Genomic DNA, 12227 nt, shown 5'->3' on the forward strand with positions numbered 1-12227 from the left:
TTGCTTTTGCTCTTCTTTCAGCTTTTGGATCAACCTATTCCTGTGAGCAAATTTTCTCTCACATGAAAGCAGTGCTAAATCCACAACGTAGTCGCCTAACGCCTGAACATTCAGAAAATTGTGTCAAACTCAAAGTGACAAAGTATGTTGTTGATATTGAGCAACTGGCCAAGACCATGCAAGGGCAAGGCTCCCATTAATAATAAAAAAGTTTTTTTAAAAATCTTTCAAGAAACTCTATTTCTTTTAATGTTGTTTACAACTTTACATATTATTGAATATCACTATATATTAATTAATTAAAATATAAAAATAAAATATATGGTAAAATAAGAATATTGACCTCGACTTGTATAAAATAATATGTGATGTTGGCACTCTGAATAATTTGAAACCTTAAGTTGGCACACAGTTAGCAAAAGGTTGCCGACCCCTGGTATAGGTCATGTATACTGAAGTCTTTACACTCTAATGCTGTCAGTATATTCAATCTCAAGTCAGCTGCTCAATGCTAGCTGATCTTACAATAAGGTCTTCATGCTAAAGTTGCTCTCATGCCAAGTTCTTATTACAAAAGGTCTCAACTTGAGGTTTTCATACTAAAGTTGATCTTGTACTAAAACCTTTATACTAGAGCTGATCTCACATAAAACACTATTTATTAAACTCACTCACAGGTTGAGGTCTTCATGCTGAAATTGATCTCACAATAAGATGATCTTATTAAATTCATCACATCCTGATGTCTTTATATTTCATCATTGATTTGTTTGACGTCTTCATGCTAAAGGTGATCTCACATTAAGGTCTGCTCATAGCTGTACAGAACTGATGCCTTATGAGTTATCTACAAAAGCCTAATAAGGCATCCACTGTATAAATGTTCAATGGCTAGAATTAGCCTCTGAATATAAAATTAGCTGCACAAAAAACAGATGCTCAAGTAGTTCCTCTTACTTTCTCTTGACCAGTTTGGAAGCCCCCAGTTGTGATAATTAAGAAAATAGCAATATAAGCACTGGAGATACTGTATGCTGTACCTTTTCAAAAGAATAAAAAAAATTAAATAATACGAACAGAATTTGTGCTATCACTACAAACCACAAAATGTTGAAGAAAGTGCTGTATTTCTGAGCTGCAGAAGAAATGTCTAATGCAAAGTGTTGAGCTACTCTAGTGGTCATCTTTTGATAGTACAGTGATGATGTTCAGGCACAGAAGCCAATACTAAAAAGAAAATTTATTAAACTTTGCAGAACTACTTTAGTTTTAGTGTCATCTTTGGCTGCACTTGTTTCTCCACTGTAATAAACCACAAACCAGTGTTTAAGATGGCTATCAATCAAAGGGCGTATTTTCAGTTTAATAATTGAATTCAGGTTTGGTGAGTCAGCATGACTATTTTACAATAGAAGTCCTGGAGTCTATAAAAGTCTGAGGCTGTCGAAGGATTGTGAGGGGGGAAAAAAAAACCGCTATAGCTTTGTATTTAATCCTGTGAGGTTTTATTGACTTTAGATGAATACTATATCAAGCCGAAAGCTCCTCGATTTGATGTTTAGAATATCTCTATGATACTCTCTGCCGGTAAAAGCTATTAAGTGTGACAGGGTGGGATATGCTAGTCTACTGTTATGTCAAGAATAACTGTAAAGCATCTGCAGTGCTGTTTTAAAGGTGCATTGATCAGTGGAATAAATCATAATGTTCCAGATGATTCATGTTTTAATATTTGGATTTTAAATGTGAACTCCTTCAGCCTCGAGTCTATGCAAACAAAGAAATGGTATGAGAGACAGAGAATGTTTTTTTTCAATATTATTATTTATGAACCCAAGAATCTTCAAAGCAGGAGAACTTTGTCTTGATAGTATTGCTTTTTTACTGTAGTTACTTTTTCACACTGTTCTTTTGTGTCTTTATAATCTTTCCTTTAATAATTGGAAATGCATCTATGAAGATAGTAAGCACAGTTATATAATTCCTACAGAAGACAGGGTGGCCTTGTCACACACCATGTAGGTTTTCTCTGGCTTCTTTAGCTCGCCAACCACATCTTAAGGTTATTCATGATGGGTTGGCATAATGACGTTGCTATCTCATAGATCCAAAGACCTGATTTTCTGTCACATCCCAAGACATGAGTGTCAGATCCATTGATATATCCAGCTCACCACAGCCCAAAAAATTAGATTGAGGAGCCTAAATCAGTATATGAATGGCACCATAACCAACCTTTGCTGTTACACTGTTTTTACAGATTTCAAAATGTGGGCAAACTAGTTGTAGTAGTAGTAGTGGTATTGTAATGTGTGTACAGTGACTTCGTAATTACTAGTTCAACCAACATGCAACATGTCACTAATCTCCAGCGTCATGATAAACTTCATTTAATGTAATAGAAAGCATAACTTGATTAATGTGATTTCTAAATATTCTACCAGTTCATGAAACCTTGTGGAAAAATTTCTGAGACAGGACACCTACATAAATGGAAATTTAATGCATTCAAAGATTTGCTTAAGAATTCCATCCATTTGCTTTTCTCAAATTGTTTTATCCTATTATAGATTTCCACAGGATCAGAGTCAATCAATTCAGTACCTATAACAAATTCCACCAAATCTAATATTTTGTATGGCCTCCAACATTTTCAAGAACAGCATCAACTCTTCTAAGCATGGAATAAATAATTTGGTGACATGCTACCATGTCCCTCAAAAATGTAGTAGTGGCCTTGGATGTATGTTTTGGGTCATTATCATGTTAAAAGAGTGCTTGGCAACCCAGGATACAGGGGAGATGGTATCATCTTCTCCTTCAGTATTTTTCAGTACATTTGTGAATTCATGATGTCATCAATGTAGATCCAAGATGGTGCTGCTGAGTTTGGCTGATATCCTGGTCACGGAGTGGTGGCTTTGAGGCTAGGGATCTGCACTGGCAATCGGAAGGTTGCCGGTTCGAATCCCATAAAATGCCAAAAGGAACTCTGCTCTGTTGGGCCCTTGAGCAAGGCCCTTAACCTGCAATTGCTAAGCGCTTTGAGTAGTGAGAAAATAATTATTATTAAAGAATTTATTAAGACTGTGTGTTTACTTAACTTCTTGGTTCTTTTTCATCACATTGCTTGCATAAATTACCACTGCTTTGATTATGTATGACAGGGGAACACTTTTAAACACTGGGAACCAGCTTAACTCACCTATTTTGAGGCAATCTACCTGTTGACCCGTTGTGTCCAGGTGAGATTCTCTGTGAGATTGTAAGTGATGAGGGGAGCAATGAGGGGTACAATAAAAAGGTGCTACATGAGCCAAACCGCAACAATGGAGAAAGAAGCACCACGGCAAATAAGCCAGTGTGCACAACCGACTGAGGAATAAACCATGTCATCCTCCTCTGCCATGTATCCTGCGAGCAAATGTCCAGTTACTCGTAAACAAGATGGATGATGTCCAAGCCAGGATGAAATTCCAACAGGACATGAGGAACTGCAGTGTTCTTTGTTTGATTGAAATGTGGCTTTCACCTGCAATACTGGACCGAGCAGTAAACCCATTTAAGTATTTCTCTGTCTTTCAGATGGACAGAACAGCTGAAGCATGTAAAGTAAAAGGTGGATATGTCTGTTTTATGAAAAGCAATAAATGTTGTGATCCTAGGAACATTTCAAGTCTTTCTCACTCCTGCTCTGCTGATCTAGAACATATGACACTTATGTGCAGCCCTCATTACTTGCCACATGAGTTTTCAGCTATTATCATCACCTATGTCTATATAAAACCTCAGGCTAACATAGGTAAGGCTTTGTCTAAACTCCACAATGTGCTTAGTGAACAAATAATCAAGATACCTCATACGGGTCATGCCAAACTTTGACCAGCATTTCACATGCCCATCCAGATGGGGAAACACACTGGACCATTGTTATACTCAGTTTAAGTCAGGCTACAAAGCTCTTTCACAACTGGCTTTCGGTAGGATGGGCCATGCCGCCATTTTCCTTCTCCCCGAGTATATACAACATATCATGACAGAGCTTCCAGTGACAAGAGAGCTCAAATGCTGGTATGCCCAATCAGAAGCCATGCTATAGGATGCACTTGATGATGTTGTCTGGGATGTGTTCCGGTTGAGCTCTAACAATGTTAACGAGTTTGCAGATGTAACTGTCAGCTTTGTTGCTATGCTAGCGGAGCTTATTGTTCTCAGTACAATAATCCTCAATTCAATAATAATTGTAACAATAATGGTGCAATAGAAATATTACCAGTACAGAGCAGAATTCAACAGTCTTGTGATATTTCTGTTCCATATGGTGCCATTAATGTCAGCTTTGAATGAGAGGGGGATTTTATTTGTTAAATACCTCCTTTAATGATCATGTATCTGGCGGTCACCTGTGTGAGGATTGATTGGACTCATCTGTTGTTGAATTCCTGTTAATTAGTATTTTATCAAGTGTTATTAAGAAGACCTTCACTGGAATTTTTTGTTAAAAACAGTTCAGTTTTGTTTTTTGTGCTGTACTGATAAATCTCATTTGCAACTAATAAATCAAATTTGCTGGACTGTTTTATGGAATAGGATCCCATAGAAAGCATTCATTCTAAAGGGAGATTTTTTTGAAAAACCTTTGGAGTGTTCTCATTTAGGCTGGGCATTTTAGTTACTTTTTAATCTAAAGTACACTTTTCATTGGATTGTGTTGGCTTTCCTCAGCTCCTTTCTGATCCTACTCATTGTTTTTATTACCATCAATGTGCAGTATTTTGATAGTCAATAACCTTCAATAAATATGAATCATTGTGAATCAATATTTTCCTTCTGCCCCCGAATCATACATTGAAGGAGAAATATGGCTGTTGCTAAATAGAAGATAATTCAGTCTACACGAATGACACAATGATGAGTTTTAATCTTTGTTAAGGCACTCAGTTTTAAATTGGTTGTAAAATAGTATTTTTCTTGTGGAATTTTCAGATCTAGGCCTTGAATTTTGATAATGCATAAAATATATGGGTTACAAAGAAATGACATCCTTAAGCACAATGTGTTTAGAATATGAACAAAGCAGCTTCAACAATGAAAGTGTTCATTTCACACACGTGCACAACTACTAAGATGAAGGGAAACCTTGAAACCTTTTTTTTTTTTGTGTGTTTGCTGACTCTGTGGTTTAATGCAAGTCCAATACTTCTGTAAATGTCATTACTTTCTTTCCTCTTCTTTTCCTTTACATAATGTACCAGTTGTAATGAAGGTGCCCTTTTATTCACAACTAGGCCTTACCAGGAATAAAAGGTCACATAGTTTCTTTGTATCATAGTCTTACAAAGGGGTGTCTTAACAATTTTCATCAATTTACACATTAATGAAAAACAGAATAAAATATGTTAACTGAGCACAAGAGTACAAGTACCATTTTAAAAAGAGCCCAGAGGTAAAGTGTTTGTGGTTTTATTTTGTTTGTTTGCTATTGTAGGAGACGATTCCTCACATGGCCCAGGCATATGGTTTCCAGTATGAATTAGTGCAATATATGTGGCCCCACTGGCTTCACCAGCAAACAGAGAAGCAACGAATCATCTGGGGGTACAAGATCCTTTTTCTAGATGTGCTCTTCCCGCTAGCTGTGGATAAAATCATCTTTGTGGATGCTGACCAGGTAAAAATAACAACATCACAAAAATAGATTTGTTGGTAAACTCACAGATACCAACAAAATGATAGAAACAACAATAGAGAATAAGAAGTGGGCACACATGGTATCATACGCCATGGGATTACAGATATAACTAAAGGGGTAACAAAAGTGCACCTAAACAACTTTCATTTTGTAGAGCAAGGACTTTAAATGATTAGTGAAATTAAATTATCATGTATAGTTAAGTAAATAGATACAGTAGAAAATGAACAAGCATGGTCAAGGCCACACAGTGAGCCACTGGAAGTGAATAACCCTACTGCCTAATCTAATCACAAATCTTACCTTCTGCGCTTTAATGCTCATTAATCTACCGTGGATATTTTTCTGCTGTTTAAAAACAATAAAAGCTATTTTCTGTCTAAGTTTTCAAGTGTTGCCATATTCTTAATTCATTTTATGAGACACCATCTCTGTTTTTGTTTTTGTTTGTGTAGATAGTGAAAGCTGATTTGAAGGAGCTGAGGGATTTCAATCTGAGTGGAGCCCCTTATGGTTACACACCTTTCTGTGATAGCCGTAAAGAAATGGATGGCTATCGCTTTTGGAAATCTGGATACTGGGCATCCCATTTAGGAAAAAGGAAATACCATATTAGGTAATGTGAAGCAAGCCAATGCAGTTTAAACTGTAAAACAGATCCTCTTGCCTCTCGATTGCTTGTTTTGCCATCGATATCTGCTATGAAGGCGTACAATACACTATTTCCTTTTTGCACTGTAACCTTTGCTGACTGTCAGTGTTTCTGTCATAGTGAGGTCAGTGAAAGATGTTCTGTATATTGTCATTTGACTGCAGATGGGCATGGCTTTTAACAAAAAGATTGTTCTTTTGGGTCAGTGATTCACTGTAAGCATTACTACCAAAACGTTAGTAGCTTAAACTCATCAGATCACTTGCAACGCAGTAATGGAAATCTGAGTTTGGTAAAGAAGTGAAAACAAACAAATGCAAACAGATTTCAGTGCAGTAAAAAATAACAGGAGTTTCTTTCATTTATTGGTTTAATTTTTCATTGCTGACCTGAAACTGGGTCGTGGAGGCGACAGTCCTAGCAGTCCCGTTCCCCAGCCACACTTGCCATACTGTGGGATGCCAAGGCATGCAAGCCTTGGATCTTTCCTGGAGTCTCCTACCAGCTGGTCATGCCCGTAAAACCTCCATAGGTAGGCATCTGGGATGCATCCGTATCAGATGTCCAAACCACCTCAATTGGCTCTTCCTGAGGCAGAGTGTCTGTGGCTCTACTCAAAGCCTGTCCCAGATGTCTGCGCTTTTCACCCTATCTCAAAGGAAGAGCCCAGACACCCTGCAAGGAAAGCTTATTTCTGATAAGTAGCTTTAAAAGTATTTTTTGGCAATCCTTTTTCATATTTGTAGTGTCTGTATGTGTATGTACAGTGCATCAAGGAAAGTATTCACAGCGCATCACTTTTTCCACATTTTGTTATGTTACAGCTTTATTCCAAAATGGATTAAATTCATTTTTTTCCTCAGAATTCTACACACAACACCCCATAATGACAACGTGAAAAAAGTTTACTTGAGGTTTTTGCAAATTTATTAAAAATAAAAACACTGAGAAATCACATGTACATAAGTGTTCACAGCCTTTGCGCAATACTTTGTCGATGCACCTTTTACAGCAATTACAGCCTCAAGTCTTTTTGAATGTGATGCCACAAGCTTGGCACACCTATCCTTGGCCAGTTTCACCCATTCCTCTTTGCAGCACCTCTCAAGCTCCATCAGGTTGGATGGGAAGCGTCGGTGCACAGCCATTTTAAGATCTCTCCAGAGATGTTCAATCGGATTCAAGTCTGGGCTCTGGCTGGGCCACTCAAGGACATTCACAGAGTTGTCCTGAAGCCACTCCTTTGATATCTTGGCCCTGTGCTTAGGCTCGTTGTCCTGCTGAAAGATGAACTTTCGCCCCAGTCTGAGGTCAAGAGCGCTCTGGAGCAGGTTTTCATCCAGGATGTCTCTGTACATTGCTGCAGTCATCTTTCCCTTTATCCTGACTAGTCTCCCAGTTCCTGCTGCTGAAAAACATCCCCAGAGCATGTTGCTGCCACCACCATGCTTCACTGTAGGGATGGTATTGGCCTGGTGATAAGCGGTGCCTGGTTTCCTCCAAACGTGACGCCTGGCATTCACACCAAAGAGTTCAATCTTTGTCTCATCAGACCAGAGAATTTTCTTTCTCATGGTCTGAGAGTCCTTCAGGTGCCTTTTGGCAAACTCCAGGTGGGCTGCCATGTGCCTTTTACTAAGGAGTGGCTTCCGTCTGGCCACTCAACCATACAGGCCTGATTGGTGGATTGCTGCAGAGATGGTTGTCCTTCTAGAAGGTTCTCCTCTCTCCACAGAGGACCTGGGGCTCTGACAGAGTGACCATCGTGTTCTTGGTCATCTCCCTGACTAAGGCCCTTCTCCCCTGATTGCTCAGTTTAGATGGCCAGCCAGCTCTAGGAAGAGTCCTGGTTGTTTCGAACTTCTTCCACTTATGGATGATGGAGGCCACTGTGCTCATTGGGACCTTCAAAGCAGCAGAATTTTTTCTGTAACTTTCCCCAGATTTGTGCCTCGAGACAATCCTGTATCAGAGGTCTACAGACAATTCCTTTGACTTCATGCTTGGTTTGTGCTCTGACATGAACTGTCAACTGTGGGACCTTATATAGACAGGTGTGTGCCTTTCCAAATCATGTCCAATCAACTGAATTTACCACAGGTGGACTCCAATTAAGCTGCAGAAACATCTCAAGGATGATCAGGGGAAACAGGATGCACCTGAGCTCAATTTTGAGCTTCATGGCAAAGGCTGTGAATACTTATGTACATGTGCTTTCAATTTTTTTTATTTTTAATAAATTTGCAAAAATCTCAAACTTTTTTCACGTTGTCATTATGGGATGCTGTGTGTAGAATTCTGAGGAAAAAAATGAATTTAATCCATTTTGGAATAAGGCTGTAACATAACAAAATGTGGAAAAAGTGATGCGCTGTGAATACTTTCCGGATGCACTGTATATATATATATATGTTTACTACACATTTGTCTCTTTTCTCCAAACATTTTTTTAAATGCAAAATACTGCTTGAGTAAACACAATACACAGTATTTAAATGGTCATTTAATTTACTAAAGGAAAAATTTCACAAACCTTTATATCGCCCATGTGAAAAAGTAACTGCCTTCTAAACTTAATACTTTGTTGTTTAACCTTTAGTAGCAATAACTGCAATTAAATGGTACCAATAACAGGAAATCAGACTTTGGCACCTTTGTAGAGAACTTTTGGTGCACTGTTTCCTACAGAATTGTTTTTATTCAGCCATATTGGAGGAGTTTCAACTATGAACTGTTCATTGAAGTTTCCACCACAACATCTCAATGGTGTTCATGTCAGGGCTTTGACTAGGCCACTTCCAATTTTTTGTTTCACCCGTTCAGTGTTAGACCTGCTCTTGTGCTTCTGATCTTTGTTCTGCTACATAACCCAATTGCGCTTGAGCTTCTGATCACAGTCTAATGACTTGACATTCTCCTTCATTACTTTCTGGTAGAGAGCTGAAATCATGTGCCCCTCAGCTATGGCAAGTCACCCAGGCCTGAAGCAGTGAAACATCCACACACCATTACACTACTACTACTACTACTATGTTTGACTGTGGGCATGATGTACTTATTGTGGAAAGCTGTCTTAGCTTATGCCAGATGTAACAGGACCCATGTCTTCCTAAAAGTTCCACTTTTGACTCAAATGTCCACAGAACATTATCCCAAACATTTAGGGGATAATCAAAGTGTATTTGTCAAATTTAGCAGTGATTTTCACTGGGTAACTCTCCAATGGATACCATTTTTGCCCAGTGTCTTCCTAATGGTGGAATTGTGTATGCTGAAATGAACTGAGCTGAGAGATGCCTACAGTTCCTTAGATGTTCATCTGTATGCTTCTGTGAATCCTTGGATGAGTTTTATCCATTTGGAGATGATGGCTCTCATGGTGGTTTGCTGGAATCCCAGAGTTTTAGAGGCTGCTTTGTAACCCTATCCTGACTAATATATTTCCAGTAACTTTCTATTTCAGGTGTTCTGGAATTTCTTTTGAATGAGGTATATTATGCTTCTTGTTGAGTCCTTTTAACTAACTTCACATTGCTGGAAAGGTTCTATTGAAGTGATGTTTAGATTCAATCTGATTTGATCTGTTATCATTTACAATAAATTCAGCTAATTGGTTGATTGAGTGACTAAGGAGGAAATTAATTTTTCTCATGTTGGTTATATACTGTAGATGTTGGTGATTTTTTTTTTGCTATAATTTAAAAATTGTGTAATGTGCTTACTCAGGTTGTCTTGTATTATTTTAAACTAGCTGAAATACCCAGCGTTGCCCGGGAGGAAAATAAAGTTTTTTTTTTTTAATTGTTTGAGAAAAATATAATAAGAAAAAAACACAACTTTAAAAATAAAAATAAATTAACAATGAAGACTCACTAATGTGCTTGTCTTGCGGTCTTGTATGTATTTATGTTATCATCCAAATGACGCTCTGAACCGAACAGCTCTATTTAATTTCAAAAGCAACAGGGGTGCGGTGGTGCTCAAACAGAAAGAATGCTGGCAGTCACCTCTAGGTCGCCCTCTGGTGGTCGTTCTGAGTGTCAACTGGATGATAATATGCATACAAGACTGCAAGATCACTCCCCACCCTACCCAGAAGGGGGTGGGTTAGGGTTGATTTCACCCTACAGTATTTTTAGTCGACCAATGAGAAACGTGTACCAAGTTTCATGAAAATCCCACCAGCCGTTCTGAAGTGATTCTGGAACATACATACACACACACATACATTGTCTTTTATATATATAGATTTAAATTTGTTAGAGAGCAGAAACAAATGTTCAGAATAAGCACAAATAGAGGAAGTCACGAAAGGGCAAATACTTTTTCACAGCACTGTATATAAAAAAAGAATTGTCTGGTAATACCCTCAAAGTTTTAATTCATGATCATGTAATTGCATTTAACTCAAGAAAGGCTTAGGCGGAGTGGTGGCTCTGAGGCTAGGGAGCTGCACTGGCAATCGGAAGGTTGCCGGTTCGAATCCCGTAAATGCCAATATGGACTCTGCTCTGTTGGGCCCTTAAGCAAGGCCCTTAACCTGCAATTGCTAAGCACTTTGAGTAGTGAGAAAAGCGCTATATAAATGCAAAAAATTATTATTATTATTAATTTTCTTTGCCAAAAAAGTAGAGAGAAACCGATGTCTCTAGAAAAATGTTACATTGATATTAAAATATCTTATGAAGACTTACTGTGCTTTGCAAGCCCATTCACAATAGTATCTGATCCATTTCATTTTTATATTGTGAAAGGAGATCTCAGAGGAAGACAGGAATAGTTCGATCAGTCAGTCTTTATTCAGTCACAGATGAGTACATGGATTCTGTGTTGCAACGCAGAAGAGCAAAGTTCCTCTGTTTCAACCGGCTTTTAATATTTTTCCTCCCTCCCCCTTCCCCTTACTTATCAATAAACACAATATGTTTATCTAAGCATTTAATCTTACATTGTGTAAATCGGCTAACCGTTTCTGTTTTGTGTACATTGCAAAAGGAGCCCTAAAGAAGGAAAAGTTGAGTTCCATAATAAGAAATTGTCCTTGGTCAGCTTACTGCACCCTGTCTTATGACAAACACCTGTATGAATAACCTGCCGTTATAGAAAAAACTGCTTTGTAAGTTTATTTGTTTGTTTTTTTTTAATCTCTTAGTAACTTGCAGTTAATTTTTTTTTTTTTCAGAATATATATATACATAAAGCAATATCGAAATTTTCCACTACTCTTCAAAGCAGAGCTGTAATGCAGAGCCTAATCCTAGACACAGTAAAAGTACTCGTACACTCAAAACATCTCTCACTTATGCCGCACTGAGCAAATTTAATGTCTCCATTTAGTCCAACATACACATCTCACAGATGTGGGAGGAAACTGGAATATCTCGAGGACATTAAAGTATCAGAAGATAAAAGGAACCTAAACTACAAATAGACTACAGATCTGGGAAGATATGAGCAATTGTTGTATTTTTAACACTTTGGCAAAACAGTGTTATGCTCAGAATTCTGTTTTAAATATATCTTACTATCAAGTTTGAAAACCCTTTTTTTTTTTTATAAAAAAAAAAAGGTTTGTGGTAACACATTTAATTGGCACAACTACCACTTCTTTGTGGGTCTGCTGTGTTCTCCCACTACTCATAGGGGCTTCATCTCCAAGTTTTAAAAATGTTCAGCTGACATGGCCTGAGTTATCACTGGGTGAGTGGCCACTGGATGGGACAGTCTGCTGTCCAGTCCTAGGTTTGCACCCATTACGGTCAAAACACTGCAAAACCAAACAAGATTTAGGAGTTCTGAAAATGACTGAATGGTGTTACATAGCAATTTTTAAGAAAAAATATTAATGTCCTGGTGAAAAGTTAGAAGCACAACATTGCAGCC

At 38.0% G+C, this 12227-nt stretch overlaps 1 protein-coding gene across 1 annotated transcript in view; it reads left to right on the forward strand.

Moving 5' to 3' along the window:
* Positions 1–12227, forward strand: part of uggt2 (UDP-glucose glycoprotein glucosyltransferase 2) — a 638028-nt gene that overhangs the window by 604932 nt on the left and 20869 nt on the right. The window contains exons 35-36 of the mRNA XM_028799549.2: positions 5489–5671; positions 6148–6308. Of these exons, the coding sequence (XP_028655382.2) occupies positions 5489–5671; positions 6148–6308 (344 nt within the window). The remainder of the gene's footprint in view (positions 1–5488; positions 5672–6147; positions 6309–12227) is intronic.

The sequence above is a fragment of the Erpetoichthys calabaricus genome, chromosome 4, assembly GCF_900747795.2.
Source record: "Erpetoichthys calabaricus chromosome 4, fErpCal1.3, whole genome shotgun sequence".
Classification (NCBI taxonomy): domain Eukaryota; kingdom Metazoa; phylum Chordata; class Cladistia; order Polypteriformes; family Polypteridae; genus Erpetoichthys; species Erpetoichthys calabaricus.